Raw genomic sequence first — 18,608 nt, forward strand, 5'->3', positions numbered from 1 at the left:
ACCTGTCTCTGCTGTGGAACCATGTAAAATAAGTAAGTTTTTAAGATTGTTACACTTTGACTCAGTACACTAAAACTAAACAGCAAAAATTATTTTCATAAGCTGACGTAGTCCCTTTCAGCATATCAAAAATAAACTTTAAAAGCTGGCCTCTGGTTTTTTTGATGACAACTTCAGGAACAGCGATGTACTATGAAACTGGTACTTTGTGTAAATATCTGTGTATATAGATGTATTTGAACATACCTGTATATACACATGTATGTGTACACTTGTACATATACGTGCGCAATGCACTAACTCACCCCATCATCTTTAAATTTGTAAAACCATACTGCATTAAATTTTTCTCTCTCCATATATATGTCTATATACAAAACTATAAAAATAAAATGTTTATGCATTATGGGATTTTTCAACTATTTTTCGTTATAGCAAGTAACTCTGGAAAGCTTATTCTATTTGGAAGTTTGTACTGTTTTACTGGCTTGAAATATTGTCAGGGTTTAATAATTGTCAAAGATGACTGTTTGACTGAAAGTTAAAGAGATGACCAGACTATTGACTAAATCCCATGGTTTATGCAACATAGAAAAACAGTGCTTCTTACTCACAGTTGGTTCCTGTTTTGTTACGCACAGTTTTAGGAGTCAGATGCAAACATGGTTTATACAAGTACTTTTCCTCTTTTCTTACTGCATTCCTACACAAGCGGTATTGCTTTCAGGAAATCTCCTCCAATGTCTGTGCATGAGAATTGTTGCTACCAATATTTATGGCATTGTAGCTGAGGCTTTATATTTAAATCCAGACATTATCTACATAGTTCATATTTTTTATAATTGAAGCAAACTTTTCAATCCAGTGTCAAGGCAGCTTGAGTAAAACTTTACTTATTTGGTTGCCTTTTTTCCAGGGACCACAAGGGCCTCAGGGACCTGTTGGATTCCCTGGACCAAAGGGACCTCCAGTAAGTATCTCTTTAATTAAGTATGTGCAACAACAGGAATGTTAATTTCCACACAGTGTCCCTGAAGTGACTATTTAAAAATTTATATGAGGGATGGTTTATGTATAGATTACAAATATGCTTGTTGAGCTCTGAGGCTAAGGACTCACATATTCAAAATGATCATTGGTGCAGCTCATAAGAAGTTCAGCATAATATACCAAACTGCAAATCTCCTAGTGTGTTGATCCAATGTCCAGGTCACACACTGAGTTAAGGCAAAATACTACTTTGCTGGTGTATGTTTTCTTTTAACAATTGATTCTTTGAGGAAAAAAGGAAGAGGAAGGAGACATTCATTAGTAGCAGAAATGCATAGAAGTAACAGCACATTTGAGCTGCTGCCTGAACTAGTTTTACTGCTCCTGTGGTGTGCTTCTGCTCATGTGGAGTAAGTACAAAAGCATCAAACCACCTGTGATTTTTTTTCACCCATGCATTTGTTACTTTTATTTCCAATGCCAAACCTGCAATTTCATCTAATACTCCTGTAATGCTTAGTGTTAATTGAGTCATTAACCAAAGAAAAATGGAAGGGAATATAGGTTTTTTCCATGATTTCTGAATTTACAGAAATTCATTCTGACTATGTTTATATTTGTCAACAGGCATTCTTCCAAGCAGCTGTTAACACACATCGGGGAGGACACAAGGCAAAAATATTATTAAAATCCTACTTGTTTTATATAGGAGGAGTTAAGCTTTACCAAATACTAGTCTAGGGAAAAAAAAAAGAGAGAGCAGAGATTCTTACAGCTACTTGCACACTTTTTTCCAAAATGTTTTAATTTATGTATTTTACAATTTCAGGGGCCACCTGGAAAAGATGGCTTGCCTGGACACCCAGGACAGCGGGGTGAGACTGTAAGTAAATGTGTTAGTGTTGTAAACCCCTAGAGGTCATGATTATGTGATCAAAACTAAAGAAATAGAGACAACAGGGAAAAAGGAAAGAGGCTGGCACTAAGAGGCTGTATATCTGTACTTGTAGTTGGTAGGTAAGGCACGAGAAAGCTTTATTTTGTTTCTGTGATACAAGTGTGAGGTTATTTTTTGCTATGCCCAGTTAGTAGCATCGCAATGAGATAAAATAGTCAATAGAAGTAAAAGAGATCAATACCCAGATCTCAGTTTTAATTAAGATTTTTGAGACAATTACTATACAGTTCTTTTCTCACTGAATGCCATGTAATCATAAATAATAATATAATAAAAAGTCTTATTATTGGTAAGCAGCTAGAAAACTGAAAAGCCAAGACCTTTGGAAAGTAGGATCAAAGATGACTTAACCTGTTTAAAAAAACCTTACATTTTGAAAGAATCACAATGAATAAATTCTGGCATCAAAAGGAAAAAAATAGCATAATAGTTTTAATGGAATTATTTTTAAAAACACTCTATTTTTGTAGCACCAAAACCTTACTCATATTCCACTGAAGTAAAATAAAATTCTTTCTTGGAGAGAAAGCCACAAATGAATTTAGAGAGGAATTTTCTCAGCATGTAGAATGTATTTTAGGTTCCAGCATCACTGGAAATCTGTTAGTGACTGCTGAATCACTTCCGCTGCTGGAAGGAGGAGCACACAGCTTGGAGTAGCACATCATTCTGAAAATCTGTTTTCTTCTGCTAGTGCTGTAGCATTGTGACATAGTAGTGCTTTGCAACGATAGTGGATTTTTTTGTGTGTGAGAGGAACATTTGGTCTTTTGCAGCTTTTCATTAGCACTGTTTTCTGCCCTGTGTTTTTGCAGACTTGGACCAAAGTGTTCAACATTCCTTCTCTTTTCTTACAATAGGCTTACAGACGAAGCTTTGACTGTGTAAAGGAAGGGACACTTGAATGGTTCCATCTGTAGCAGTTGTTATTTTCTGTCATTAGAACAAAGGGGTACTTTTGTCTTTTTTTTTTAAATCTGGATCATTTCATTGGTCTCAGAGAGAATCCCTAAACAGTTTTGGGCCAGACTGAACCATGATAATATCTAGCTAGCAACCAGAAGAGAATCAGATTAAGGAGGGTAAAAAAGCTGAAGCTGGAGAACGGCCCAGTGTTTGTAAGAAACTTGGGCCAGATCACACCTTAGTTTTTACACAGGTGAGCAGAGTAGGAGGCAGACACAGGCTGTTAGACAGGGAATACTACGTAGAACCCTAATAGGATACAGCAGTGAACTCTCCTAACACACTTCCAGGATTTGAAAGAAATAATGTAGCATTTTTCAAAGATGCATTAAACAGTGCTATTATAAAGTGAGGTTTTCATTCAGTTTATTGACTAATTTTGGCCTAAAGTCTGGAGCCACTGATTAGAAAATGAAAATTCTGTAAAATTTGCCAGTGTTCTAAAAAACTGTCTCAAACCCATTTCTTTTCTATTCTCTGGTTCCCAGTTTTTGTCATCACATCAATTTCTCATTAGCTTCATTCTTTTTGTGGTACTCGTGGTGCCTTTTTTACCATTTCTATATAACCTTCATCTTCCCTGGATCTTTATTTCTTTTTCTTTCATTTTCTTTCTGTCTAACCTCCACTTTATCTTTAATGCCCCTCCAGCTTAATTCACCATCTGTGTCTTTCTTTAAAAAGCGTTTTTATGTCTGGCTTTATGATTCATAATGTACATATATAAAAATGTATTTTCAACTGTCTTTTAGCTGCATCACTTATGCATTCAAACTCACCTAATCAAGTTCACCTAGAGAGATCTGGAAAACTGACAGCAATTTTTACAGCTATATCACCTCAGAGAGACTGGAACTGATAGATACAGGAGAGATTAATAATTTCATTTCTAAGTATACACAGGAAAATAGGATTTCTCATTTTTATTTCCTGAAGAGAAGGAATTTGTGATATGGAACTTCTCTTTCTCCTCTTCAGCACAGATATGAATTTTGTTCTTCTATATCTTGTCCAGGGTAACATAATTTTCTATAATTATTTCACAGGGTTTTCAAGGAAAAACTGGTCCTCCTGGTCCTGGTGGTGTTGTTGGCCCTCAGGTACACAATTTAATTTCATACTTAACTCCATAAGATCTAAGTTTAATGGTTATATTATGGCTAAGGCAGTCTCTTTTGTTGTATTAGAAGGACCATATCGATGGTTATATTAAGTTTTTAAAAAAATATGCATAACAATATTAGAAAGGTATACATCAGTGATTCCACAAAATATGAAAATGTTGGGGTTACCTTTCCACTTTCTTTTTTTTGTGTGTGGGGGGGTTTTTTATGTGATTATTAAGTTAGCGATTTCCAGAAGTCAAGAAGGCAGATTTCTCTATCATGAAATGTTTTAGAAAGACTTTTTTGTCAGAGAACGATTTTCAGTCACTTTTAGCTTGTGGAGAGATTATCAAAATTTCATTTGATCTAATCTTAGTAATTTGCAACTAAATCAAGCATTTGGATTGCATGCACTTTTTTAGGTAATTCCCTCGGTGAAACTTTTCTGCTAGTGAATCTGAAGAGAAATCTTTCAACTGTCCTCCCTTACAATTCATATTATTCAGAAAAACAACAGTACAGAAGTGTTTCAAGACAAGAATAGTACATGGATTTCTCTCCCGTGTCCTTTTTGTAACCTTCTCCCAAACACGCTGTGTTTTAAAGCTTCAGTGCTTTAGGAACAAGGTCAGGATTTCACCCTTTGGAAGCTGTACAGACATGTCTGCAGGCAAAATGCAATGCAAGATTTATTTTATAGGACAAAGATATTTTGTAAGTCAGCTTTGCCTGGAGGGAAGGTGAGGAATGTATGCTAACCAATGGTAATACTGTTTTGTAACAGATACTCATAACAGCTAGATATTAATAATCTGCTCCTCTCCACTTCCTCCCACACCCCCAAGACATTAAAATACCTTCAGGTGACTAAAGTTTTACTTTTTTGCTTAGGGTCCTACTGGTGAGACCGGACCAATTGGTGAAAGAGGTCATCCAGGTCCTCCTGGTCCACCAGGTGAACAGGGCCTCCCAGGTGCTGCAGGAAAAGAAGGTGCTAAGGTATGATGTGGCTTTGAGGAACAAATTGGAAGGGGCAGATAAACTGCTGACAGTGTGACATTTCAAATCATCGTGTAGGCATGCAGAATGAAATCTGAACATACAGCATAAAGTCATGATTGGCACATTTCACCCAGAAGGATTTGAAAGACTGGAAGTTTCCAATTTTAGAGCCGTGTCTGCTTCCATTGAAATAATGAGAATTCTCTTGAGCCAATAATTAATATTTTTGTAATAAAAACTAAAAAAATATTTTGCACATACTACACATTCAGTATGGAAATACTTAGTAATGACATGTTCACACCAAGGTGGAAAGTTGCACATTGGCATTTTAAGTTGGATGTGTAGTAGTGAAATATTGCTTATCTAAAAATATTGCTTATCTAATTACCATGTAATTCTATTCAGTCTTTCATTATAAATGGATATCTTAAATTTTTACTGAATGTATCTTTAAACTTATTTTTATGACTTCTTATGTTTTTCACTATTTTTGTATTCTATAACTAGTACTATATTTTGTCAAAGTTTGTTACAAATTTAACCATAGACTATTGTACTAGTAATCTTCAAAAAATTAGTGGGTGAATCGGTTGGGGCACAATCTTTTGTTTTATTACTATAACTGGGATATGGTGTTTCATTTTCATCACTCATTTAAAAACTAATATGAGCATTTTAAACTGGAGGGGTTTTTTAATCAAAATGTAATGTGTTTCCCAGGGTGATCCAGGCCCTCAAGGCATTCCTGGGAAAGATGGACCAGCAGGTCTTCGTGGTTTCCCTGGAGAGAGAGGCCTTCCAGGTGCTCAGGTATAATATAAGCACTAGAGCAATTGTCATGATATTTCTAAATATAAAAAACAAAAGATTAACTCTTTTATTTCATTGAATCTTCTGCTGTGCTTAAAAATGAATGCAATAGGAAAACAGACCTCAAACATCCAATGTTAAGTATCATTGACTGTATAAGAAAAAAGGAATTTATGCAGGTTTTTGTCTTTGGATTTTTACATTTTTCCTATTACATGTGTTGCAAAAGTAAGTCTTGAACTTTCCAGTTTAGTTGAAAAACTTTTTTTTTTTCTTTACATTTTTTAGGGTCCAGCTGGTCTGAAAGGAGGGGAAGGCCCACAGGGTCCACCTGGCCCAATGGTAAGCAACCATAATAATTTTTTGGAAATATAAACAACATTACCTAGTAACCTTTTTTCTTGTTTACATGCTGTGATGTTTTCATTAATGCAGTCTGTAAAACAGCAGACAGATCAAATTTCTACTTAGTATCCATACTAATAAACATTCAAAGAATGTGAAGGTTGAGAGTATCTAAAGCCTTCTATCTAAAGTATCTATCTGCTACCAGTAGATAGATTTACTTGCTGCTCAATACTTCCCACTTACACAAAGTAGTTTTGAGATGAGAGAAGTTTTCCATACTGGAAAAATCTATGGATAGTGAATGATGGACTCGTGCTGTTGCGGTGGGTTCACTTTGGCTGGATGTCAGGTTCCCCTCAAACTGCTCTATCATTCCCCTCCTCAACTGGGCAGGAGAAGAAAAAATACACTGAAAGGCTTGTGAATCAAGATCAGGGCAGGGAGATCACTCACCAGTTACCACCATGGGTAAAATAGATTTAACATGGGGAAAATGAGTTTAATTTATTTTCAATTAAATCAGAGTAGGATAGATAATGCAAAATAAAAACTAAATCTTAGAACACCTTCTCTCTGCCCCTCCCTTCTTCCCAGGCTGAACTTAACTCCTCATTTTTGCTTTATTCTGCCCCCAAGCAGTGCAGGGGGATGGGAAATGGGGGTTGCTGTCAGTTCATCACACACTGTCCTCTGCCACTCCTTCCTCCTCATGGGAAGGACTCCTCACACCCATCCCCTTCTCTAGTGCAGGGTCCCTCCCATGGGAGACAGTTCTCCATGAACTTCTCCAGCATGAGGCCTTCCCATGGGCTGCAGTTCTGCATGAACTGCTCCATCATGTGTCCCTTCCACGGGGTGCAGTCCTTCAAGAACAGGCTGCTCCAGTGTGGGTCACCTGTGGGGTCATAAGTCCTCCCAGCAAACCTGCTCCGGCATGGACTCCTCTCTCCATGGTCCACAGGTCCTGCCAGGAGCCTGCTCCCACCTGGGCTCTCCATGGGGTCACTGCCTCCTTCTGACATCCACTTGCTCTGGTGTGGGTCTCCTCCATGGGCTGAGGGGGTACAGCTGCCTCGCCATAGTCTGCACCACAGGCTGCAGGGGAATCTCTGCTCCAGTGACTGAAGCACCTACTTCCCCTCCTTCTACATGACCTCACTGCCTGCAGAGATGTTTCTCTCACATATCTTCACTCCTCTCTCCAGCTGCAGTTTCTGTTCTACATTTTTTTCCCTGCTTCTTAAATACATTATCCCAGAGGCACTATGACCATCCCTGAGGGGCTCAGCCATGGTCAGCAGCTGGTCCATCTTGGAGCCGACTGGCATTGCCTCTGTCGGACACAGGGAAGTGTCTGGCATCTTCTCACAGAAGTCACCCCTGCAGCACCCCACTACCAAAACCCTGCCGCACAAACCCAATACTACTGTATTCCCTTGGTACAACTGAGCAAAATTATTTCATACAGCAACTCCTTCTCAACATTTTAAGCTCAAGAGTAGAATATGCTTAAATTTACCTGTTCTCTGTTGTCATTTTTTATGCAAGGAAGTTCTACAAGGATGCACTGGTATTCAAAACATGGTACAGTTATTCCCAAATGTGAAGTGTGTCAATTTTGACTGTTGACAACTTATTTATTTCATTTAGTGCAATTGAAGTAAAGGAAAAAAAAAATCAATCAGCAGAGCTATTCTTGTTAAACAAAAAAAACAATGGAGGAGCTGAAATTCTGTGTATTTCAACAATGAAGCTCTCTTATGTTCCAGCAATTCATATTGAGATTAGAATGCACTAGACAAGGATAAAAAAAACATCAAAGAGTATTAGTAGTACAAGTAATACTTGGTACTTGAATTCTTAAAATTGGTTATTGAATTCTTAATGCCTTTTAGCATGTACTCTTTAAAACAAGAACTTGAATTTGTGAATTAGTTGTTAAAACTGTGAAGTACAAATACATTCCCAAAAGGCACCAAAACAAGGTAGCTGGGAATGGAATGAAACAGAATAGAAGCTGGTAGGGAGAGTCAAAAGGGATATCACCTTACCCATCTGAAGAACCTGAAATGTTAAAAGAAAAGGTGAATCAAAATCAAGAAAGCATAGACCAGAATAATCTCTTCAATCTAAAGGTCATAGCTTGATTCTTTGTTAGAGGAGCCCCTAAGGCTGGACTGAACTCTCAAGCAGATAGTTAGTTCAGGTGCAATGAACCAGAACTCTTCTGAGCATGCACAAACCAGACAGCACAAACATACCTGACATTTAACACACCCCACTTTGCCAGACAGGATGTCCACACAGTAGCAGTGCCACTCATGTCATAGTTCCTCCTAAAGACACATACATAAGGTTGTGAGGCAAAAGCACATATCTTATTTAGTGATAGTTGTCTGTATTCCGAAATACATGTGTTTGAATTTAAATTCAGATGATCCATGTTTTTCTAATTCCCATAGGGTGTGTATAAGTTAGTGTTTTACTTGAAAACACTTTTTGAGGAGGATGTCTCAATTATCCCCATTTACTATCTTTTGGTTCACATCATGGAGCTCTCTCAAAGCTCATGAATAGTATTACTTTCATGTGAAACTAAATTGATAGAGAAAATCCAGGAATTCTTATTAATGCTCCCCAGCTAATGGGAGTTCACTTCCAGACTAGAATTATCGTGAACTATAGTGCAGAAACGTACAGAATATGAGTGTCAGGAGCACAATACCAAGGGCTTCAGTTTAGAAATCCATTCCTGTTGGGGCCACACTTTCTGCTAAGGTAAACAGTCATAGAAAGAAACACTTGGGAGGCTAAGAAATTTTTGCATGTGGTTTTTCCAATATTTAAGAAATAAATGTAGTGGTAGCAAAAGTGAAAAGAGAGTTTAAGAGCCAGTTTAATTTTTTTAAAATGCTTTGAGTTCACTGTAGTACAAGCAGGCCACTTGAGGTACAAACAAGCACCAAGTCTCCCTGAAAGTACTCCAGGAGTGGCATTTTTATCCATTTCATCTTTAATTACTAACTTTTTATCTTGAATCAGATTTTCAGTGAAAATAAGTTGTAGAAATGCCCTTAATACTGAGTTTCTGTGCATCTTCAAGGACCAGAATTAAACCACAATAGCTTGCTTCGTTTTCACAGTAGGTCATAGCAGACCATGAGCATCAAATAATCCTAAAATATTTTCCCATCTATTTTTAGCCAACAGTGGGTACACTCAGAAGTGTAATTATAGTGGAGTCTTCATTTGCCATTTATAATAGGAAGAGAATTCATGCCACTGGATGACTTTCCTCCGATTCCCTGCCAATACCAATTGCTTCTAACTAGCATATATAGTCAATTATAAGCTTTATTTGGCTAGCAGATACATCTGCAAGCATACCAAACAAATGACTGCTCCAAATACTGTGCGTGCCAATTACTGTGTTTAGAAGGATTTGGACAAAAGAAAGAGATGCATGAATGCACTTCAGAGCAAGGGGGCTTTTCTGTTGTTTTGGTGAGGGGTTCATGTTTGATTTTGGGGTTTTTTTTTGTGGAAGGTTTGTGGCTGGTTTTGTGGTTGAGGTTTTTTTGTTGTTGTGGGGGTTTTGTTTGAGGTTTTTTAACAGCTCTCTTTTATCTGCTATCTTTGTCTTCTGTTTGTTTTCTTCCCTTCTCATACTACTGTGTGGGATGCTGAATGCTGATGAGAGAAAGCTCTTTGGAATGTCAAGCAGTCATTTTTCATTTGCTCATTTAGGAATAGGATGCTCAAATTAGACTCAGAATAAGCCAGCTGTAGGCTACCCAGTTATTGGTACTGAGCAATCTAGAGCTATCTTAATCTCTCTGATAACATTTTGCAGTCATGGGGACCCTCACTTGTTGAGCATTTTGTTAACCATCAGTAAAAAGTATTGCCGCTACTATGTAATGTATACAATAGCTATAATTACATATTTTGTCACAGAAAGTGAGATAAAACCAAGATTGATAATGAGTTTATAGTCTGTATAAGGGTATTACATGACAAAACATGACACTTCCATTCTGTAGAGAAGTTTTTTTAAAAAACCCCACAAATTAATAGAAAGGTTCCAGGATGTGAATACCACTGCAAGGCCACAGGTTAACAAATGGTGTCATAATATAAGGAGATTGTTTCCTAGTGGGACAGAGTGATTAAAAAAGATAACAAACATAGAAAGAGAGAACAGACTTAAGAAGCTGCCTAAGTGCTTTTCAGAGTTGTGACTATGATTTAATGTGTTCTGCTTTGATCAGAAGCCATTCTCACAGAGAAAGGAGAGGTTCCTTGAAAACAGAAGGTTTAGTCCCTGTTCATACCCTGGTAAAATGCAAAGATAAATGTGAAAAGTTGGCTGAGTAAAAAGAGCTACTAGAAATAATGGCTACTGTTAGTGTCTGCTGTCTGACACAGGAAAGATCTTTGAGTTATTTGGGTTTTATTTGTCTCTATTCTTGCATTCTACTGATGAGATGACCCAAAATTGTTTAGTTTATGAGAGCTGACAAGATCAGAGACCATGGTAGAATGGCTGCAGGGTGGTGACTTTTTCTTGTTGAATTCACTGAAGCCTTAGGAACCAAAATAACAGAAATAGGACTGAAACTTAGGCATTGACCCAGACTTAAAAAACCCCAACACCTGGAAGGATAAAGTCATCTACCATTCCCATACGAATACTTTATTTGAACATTCACGCAAATTTAGATCTTACTGAGAGAATTCAAGAAAATATTTTGAGAAATCATTCAGTATTCTTTCTGCCACAGTTATCTGGAGGGAAAATTATGGAATTAGTACTAGTTATGCTAACGAGGTCAGTACAGAAAAGTCTGTCATGAGTAAAAGCAAAAAACAGGGCCCTCATAGGTGAAAACATCTTAAAATTCCAATGTCCAAGGGCCAGCAAATTTGACCTTGCTTAGGCATGAAAATAAAGTCTATTCAGAGCTTCAGGCTACACCACCTATTACGTATCTATTCCACGATGTATCCCAATTCTAGGATATCTGTGGAAAAGTAAATTATGAATCATAACTGTAAAATATTACAAACTGTTTTGAAGGTCTAAAGCTGAAAAGTTGGGGAGCACCTTTAACAGCACTCTATTGATGCAAAAATTGTAAATAATTTGAGAGACAGAAAACAGAAATTCAATTTTAGTGGTTTTCAACATATAGTGCCTGTCTTTTCACCTTTAATTTACAATATTAGATTTTTAACTTTTTTGTGCTTATGTAAAGATACCTGTGCATAAAAGCCTCCTCTATATGACACACTAGATTAGTCATTATACTTGAATAGATTTTTACACAGGTGACTTGAAATGCAGAAACATACTGATCATCACAGCAACATACAGCACAAAACTTGACTAAAGCTTTGAGTTGTGGTGAGGGTTAGTTCTGTATTTCGATATGGTGAATATTCTTTCATCAAAGTAGCATGTTAATCCATTTTGAAAACAGAGAGAAATAAGTTCTTGAAAGCAGCTGTTTTCAAGCACACTATTATTATGATGAGCAAACACAGGAAATGATTTTACAAAAAAAATTAATAAATTAGTTTTGTACGAACTGTATTGAGTATGAACTTCAGGTTAGTTCTTTCAGTCTTTTCCTTTACTTGCACTCATGCTGCATGTGTACCTTTCTACCAGCTGGAATCTCACTGAGAAACAGGCATTTTCTCTGTTTACCTCAGTCATGAAAACAACCAATAGTTATCTGGGTTACATCAGAATTCCCTTATACTTTGTTTTTCTTTCCAGGGCTCACCAGGGGAACGTGGAGCAGCGGGCACTGCTGGCCCAATTGGTCTTCCAGGTCGTCCTGGCCCTCAGGGTCCTCCAGGCCCTGCAGGGGAGAAGGGTGCTCCCGTAAGTAATCACAGTCCCATAAAACCGTCATGGCACAGACTTTTCATTCCAGAAGGTTACTTTGTCCCATTCTAATATTTACCTATTAAATACATAGTCTCAGAATACCCAAAATACTCCTTTTAGATTTACAATAAAGGAAACAGTAAAACATTCATTGTCATACCCTCTAACACCAAGAAAAGTTAAACCTGTTATTGTCACAGCATGGAGTGAATATAATAAAAAAATTTGTTAAATTAGTCTTTAATTAAAACTTTGTACCCAGCCACTCTGCATTAGAGTACAAGTGTATTTGACATCAGCTTCCATTATTATTATTCTCTGATATATTCTCTTCCCTTGATAGTTTCCTTTCTACTGTTTTGTTTGGTTGTTTTTCTTTTTTTTGAGAGGTGGGGGCTCTGTTTTTTTAAATTTTGTATTGGTAATGTGACTCCTTGTACTGAAATTTTCATTAGTCTCCTGTGATTATGTGGATTGTTTCCTTTTCTTTGCAACTAGGGTGAAAAAGGTCCTCAAGGTCCAGCTGGACGTGATGGAATACAGGGTCCTGTAGGACTTCCTGGTCCTGCTGGTCCTAGTGGTTCTCCTGGAGAAGATGGTGACAAGGTGAATCATTAAAATTGGTATTAGTGCATCAGTGAGAAGATCTGTCAGTACATTTCTCTGTTTGTAGCTTTTCTCACAATAAATATGGCAGCAAACGAACAACACTTACTCCTGCCTCCCCCAAACTTCCTCTATTTACTGTAAAAAAACTTAAAAAAACTTTAAAAAACTCTTCTATAATCAAATGTCTGAGGGACAGATGCTATGGGACATTGGGATTTGTGTTCAAGAACTAGTAGAATAACATTTATCCTGGCAAAAAAGCAAGGATGAAAGTATGGCAAAATAAATCAAGGCATATGATGCCAAAATTGATTTTTGCCTATTTTAGAAAACTTGGTTTGCTGAATGAGTAAGGTGAAATGTTCTCAGTAATATATAGGGATTCAGAACCACTGTTGATAGGTCGAGGGTGTCAAAATAATTATGTTCACAGCAGAGATATTCTGTTGACTTCTGTCAGAATTTAGGACACAGCACCTTTCAGGATAATCTTGCACGTTTGCTTGATCCAACACTGCCCTGTTAGTTAGCATAGCATAAAGGTAAACATTTTGACATTAATTTTTGTGATGCATGAGTGTTATTTATCCCACAGAGAGTATTTTCTGTGATTTAGTTTGTCTTTTATTATTGTATAAAAAAAACATTATTTTCTAACACAGTTTCTTGATGATTAGAATAATTCTGAAGTTTTAAAATGCTGTAGCCTACATTGAGAAGTGGTTGTTCCCTCACATACAGTTAGATGAGTCTGTAAATCAAGGTACTTTCATTATAAGTTCATATTGAAGGTGACAAGAGGAACACAATTTCCTTTATTTAGAGCTCAGTTGCACTATACTTCAAAGCCACGTCTTGTTGCCCTTTGCAATACAGCAATCAATATCTGGATTAATATGACATACTATTGATCATTGCAGAATTGCTCCCTTTAGGCATTCACTCGAAGCAGCAGCATAAAACATAAAATAATCATATCAAAAGGAACATTTAAAAGTACTGTGATATTGACTTCAGCTGAGTGTGAAGGAAACCATTTTAAACAATTTTAACTTTTAACTTTCAATTACAGGGTGAAATTGGTGAACCAGGTCAGAAAGGTAGTAAAGGCGACAAAGGAGAAAACGTGAGTAGCAAAATCCTTTGTCCATTACATCTTTATGAATAAAAAGTATTCATGCATGAAGTATGCAGGTAGCCTTGCTACAAAAATGAGCAGAAAAAAGACACTTCTAAAATGGTTCTTCAAAATAATGTTGATTTACTGCAACACTAGAGGTTTGTACTTATAGAGTCATGCATATATTTAGTATTGTTCATATTCCTAGAGCTTACAGAATCATTAAAAATAGAAAGGTAGACTACACTCCTAAGCACCCTTCTTGTGTCATTGAAATAATTCTGCATTTGAACTGGGAGAGACCAAGAATTCACATGCACTCCCTTACTGTGATGAAGTTAATTTCACTGACTGGATTGTGTGAACATATCCATAACGAGGAAAACTATGAAGACTCAGTAGAGGAATCTATTAATATTGTTTTAAAATTTTGAAATGTTGAAAGAATATCTAAATCTTGGAAAGCACAATTAAATGATGGCAAGATTTCAGAACAGTGAAGACCTAAGATGAAATGGCTTATACAAGCTTTCATATATTATCATTAGGCCTATTAGTGAACCTAGGACTAATCAGGCTTCTACTGTTTTTATTTGACTTTTTCTGTCTTCAAAACTTAATTCTGAAGTTCAAGCACTTTTTGATTGAGGCCAGAAATATAAAATTAAGCATTTTTTGCTGTGAAATTTGAAGCTAGAGAGAATAAAACTAGCATTTGTTTATTTCTGTTTGATTGTGGTTTCTTTCCCAAAAATTAAAAAAGGTAGGTTTTCACTTGTGTTCAATTACAAGATAAACTGGCACTTTATTCGAATAATTTTCCTTTAGAAAAAAATGAGATGTAAGGGCAGAGAGGTTCCTTTTATTATTATATTTCAATAATATTCACAGTCAGCAAAGCTCAGAACTCAACATAGCATATTTATCTTGAAAACACTGTGTGCTTTTTGCAATTAACCATTTACAGAGCCTTCTGAAGAGAGGATTGCTTTTAAAAATTACACCAAATATATGGCTTAGATATCATCAGGTGATGTTTTATAGGAGGATATATACACATTCAAGCAAATCATAGCTTTATGATAATTTCAAGGAAGAAATTGTCGGTATAAAATGTGGGAAAAAATGACAAGGGTTTTTGTTTTGTTTTGTTTGGGCCTTTTTTTGTTTTGGTTTGAGTTGGGTTGTGTTTTTGTTTGTTTGTTTTTTGGTGTTTTGTTGTTCTTGTTTTTAAAGATAAGCTTGTCCTTCTCAATAATTTATGTGAGAAAGACTTCTGCAGTTTCCAGTGTAGAAAACACATTCTTTTCACAATCTTATTTTTATAGATTAAATCACAAGTGTTATAATAAATTATTTGTAATGCCCTGTTAAATCAGAAATGTAGTATTATACAAATGGATAGAAGAGCACTTCTATTATAAGCCCCTGCTTTCCAAGAAACATACATGTAATCAAGTTGTAAACAAATTCTGCTTCAGACTAAAATTACTCCTGCATAACTTCACTGAGTGCTTTGGTTAACTTCGTAAAATTAAGTCATGAAATTAAAACATTTTTAAAAGTTAGTTTTAAAACTATGAACTTGTTCCCAGGTACCCAAAAATAAATTTTAATCTGTTTGCTGTTGTAAACCAGCTGTGGGATATGTAGAGATATATGCAGCTCCTGTTTGTCCACCTAAAGAGGTCCAGAACAGAATAGGCCCTGTGTACACAGAAGAATCTGGCTTTTAAAGGAAGGGGAAGAGGAAGCACATGAGGCAGGTCAGGCTTGGTTTGGAAAGGAACTTAAAGATCAGCTAGTTCCAACCCCGATCCAGTTCCAGTTCAGGCTTTGCGTGTGATCATATGCATATCCTGTTTTCCCCTTTGACATGCCTCTTCATTAGAGAAGCTTCTGCATCAGAGAAATTCAGAAAAAAACACATGCTGCACTTTTCTATTTCCCATCATTTTAGCATAGCTGAGCATTAGACTGTGACCACAGTTCCCTTAGTGAGTACTAATGTATTTGGACATGTTCCAGCAGACCTGCTTTACAAATAAAGTGTCTGCAGCATTATCATTTGAGAATGTGTTCTGTATTCTGAGTTTCAAGGTTTAAGGCATTTGAGAATATTATCTATTTTCCTTGAAATACAGGATTCAGTGTTCAGGCCTGCTTAGTTAAGTGAATGTTACCCCAGCTGAAGACACATGTATTGAATCCGTTTGCCCTCAATTGCAGTCATTCAACTCTGACAGTTTCAGAATGTGTTTAGTTTAAATCTGCTTTCCTTTCAACATGCTGACAGAGGTATATAGGGGCAGGGAGGAGAGGCCTTTTTGGTCACCTCTGAAAGGTTCTAAAGAAGAAGTACCCAGTTCTGAAATCACAGGACATGAAGAATAGATATCCACAATACCTAACCACCCACAAAAGCCTTGGTGGGCATTTAGAGCCTGATCACAGCAAGGATCCTGATCAAAGAACTGATTCCTCTTTCCTCTTTAAGAAAAGCTGGAAACATCTTCCATTCCCCATTGAAACTAACAAGGATTTATGTTTGGGGCTTTAAATATACTGTGCCTAACAAAAAATAATATTATCCATATCCTAGCTAGGGACAGCACAATTTTGTTGTTGATGTGTCCTCTCTTGAACTTCAAAACCTCCATAGCTACCAGCTACCACAGCTGCCTTTATTAACTGAAGATTCTCTCATCATTCTGAGTCTTTCTCCAGAGTTCCATTTCCCCTCCATAGCCATGGGAAAAAAGTCTGGTCATGTGTCCAAATAACTTCTCATTAATCAATTGCAAAGTACCTTTCAACAGTGCTTTATATCAAAAGGGTTTTTTAAATGAGTTTAAAAATGTGTAGATCTCAATCCAGGGCCTATAAAATGAAGGAGCATGTTGAAGCATCCCTCAGAGTGTAAAACAGTCCATTTCAATGGGATTTTTTAAAAAATCTGTGCATGCCTATTCCCTTTCTCATGGTATCCCTCCCCAGTCAAGTGGAGCATTCCTGGGAGTCCTTTCATATAGATATATCACCATAGAGCTTTGCTTCATGTATTGCCATCAGGTATGTGACAAAAAGAAAATTATAAGAGAAATATATAGCTTGACTGTAAGATACTCTAAAGTATACACAGAACCCAATGAAAGAAATAGATTTCAGAAGTCCCTTTTCCTAATCTCCCTATAAAGGGCATGGTAATCTAATTTTAGCTCTACCGAGGCCTTTACATCCAAGCATTATTCTACTTTAAAATAAAATTTGCAGCCCAGAAGCCATATAAAACTTTCTGTCTGATATAGACTAGAATTAGTCAATGCCAGGTGTTTTTATGCTTTCTTAGCTTCACTCTTTATCAGTCTAGTTCCTCTAGTGTTGCAAAAACAAGATTCAAACTCCCACATAATTTTAACCCCATCATAAACTAGTATTTGGCATTCCTGTACTCTGTTAGATAGCTTTGTTACATCACATCTATATGACCGACTTCTAAATTATGTGCAATATAACTTAGAAAGTTATTATTCTGCAAAGACACTGAAAAAAATTAAGTTCCTCTCAGAGACTTTTCTTTTGCCATTCTGTTGAAAAAAGACTTAATATCAAAGAGAATGTGACTCCCAGTGCTCAGCAAGAACTTACAGTTTTTAGTATCTCCTCGAGGTCAAAATAAGCTTTGTGCTATTGTAAAAATTAATTGCAGTTTCATAAAAACTAATCCAAATAATAAGCGCTCCAATTAAAGATACATTTTTAGATGATGATTTAAAGGTTGAAGGTTTTCCTCCATAAATCTCATTGAAAGTGTTGATATTTTTAATTGTGAAAGAAATAGTTTTCATTTTAATTCATGTTTGCATGGGAATCCATTCTGAAACATTAAAAATGTGCTTCCAACAAATGACAGTATTGTCTCCTCTAGATATGCCAACCTGAGTTTTTGAGAAATAAACAAATAATGATTATTTGTACTGAATGCAAAGGACTTGTGAATAATCTACATTCTCTATGAAGAAATGTGGAAATGCTTAATAGACCATGGTCATGTAAGCAGGGTTTTCTCTCATCTCTGTATTTGCTTTTAATCTCATTCCAGATGTCAGAATCACTAACTTGTCCTTTTGATGTTTGTCTGTTGCAGGGTCCTCCGGGTCCACCAGGTCTCCAGGGTCCTGTTGGTGCCCCGGGTATAGCTGTAAGTAGCTTATTCAGAGCAAACCTCAACCTTGCATAACTTATCTGGTACTTAGAAGTTCTTTGAACTACATGCTCCTTACTCAGGAATGCATTTGAAATGACCACTAACAGTTCTGTCATTGTCCACTTACATGCAGTTCTTTATTGTAAACAAACCTGCATGGTTGGTGGTAGTGTACTGCAGATTTACAGCAGGGCTGGAATTTGACAGAATCATTAAAAATTAAATACTGTAAATAGTGCATGGGGCCCATCCTTTCAGTGAACTTGTTTGGTGGTATGTATGACAGCTCAGAGACCCCTGGTGGCCTAGTGGTTAGCGTGCAGGACTTTCACTGCTGCGACCACGGGTTCAAATCCCGGTCTCCTGGCCTGATGGAGGTCGTTAGCCCTGTGTGGCCATCCATCTATGAGAAGGTCACTCTAAACAAACCTACGTCCTGAGGACCTCACTGCCATTGTCCAAGCTTGCTTGGCCCCGGCAGATGAACCTTAGGATTAAAGGGTGGGCTCAGTTCAGCGCAGGCTGTGTCTCACCTAAAAAATCCATTGCGCAGGCTGGAAAGGTAAAAAGACCTTTCCCCAAATCTTCGT

At 36.8% G+C, this 18,608-nt stretch overlaps 1 protein-coding gene across 6 annotated transcripts in view; it reads left to right on the top strand.

Moving 5' to 3' along the window:
• The window catches only part of COL11A1 (collagen type XI alpha 1 chain), a 134,961-nt gene that overhangs the window by 83,888 nt on the left and 32,465 nt on the right, over positions 1 to 18,608 (top strand). For all 6 annotated transcript variants that reach the window (XR_003532310.1, XM_027671821.1, XM_027671820.1 and 3 more), the window contains 10 exons: positions 917 to 970; positions 1,820 to 1,873; positions 3,961 to 4,014; positions 4,912 to 5,019; positions 5,746 to 5,835; positions 6,124 to 6,177; positions 11,969 to 12,076; positions 12,581 to 12,688; positions 13,764 to 13,817; positions 17,959 to 18,012. Coding sequence is in view for 5 of the 6 variants with exons in the window: in XM_027671821.1 (XP_027527622.1) it covers positions 917 to 970; positions 1,820 to 1,873; positions 3,961 to 4,014; positions 4,912 to 5,019; positions 5,746 to 5,835; positions 6,124 to 6,177; positions 11,969 to 12,076; positions 12,581 to 12,688; positions 13,764 to 13,817; positions 17,959 to 18,012 (738 nt within the window). In the remaining variant the exon portion in view is untranslated. The remainder of the gene's footprint in view (positions 1 to 916; positions 971 to 1,819; positions 1,874 to 3,960; positions 4,015 to 4,911; positions 5,020 to 5,745; positions 5,836 to 6,123; positions 6,178 to 11,968; positions 12,077 to 12,580; positions 12,689 to 13,763; positions 13,818 to 17,958; positions 18,013 to 18,608) is intronic.

The sequence above is a fragment of the Neopelma chrysocephalum genome, unplaced genomic scaffold (genome assembly GCF_003984885.1).
Source record: "Neopelma chrysocephalum unplaced genomic scaffold, ASM398488v2 Primary Assembly neopelma1_97222, whole genome shotgun sequence".
Lineage (NCBI taxonomy): Eukaryota > Metazoa > Chordata > Aves > Passeriformes > Pipridae > Neopelma > Neopelma chrysocephalum.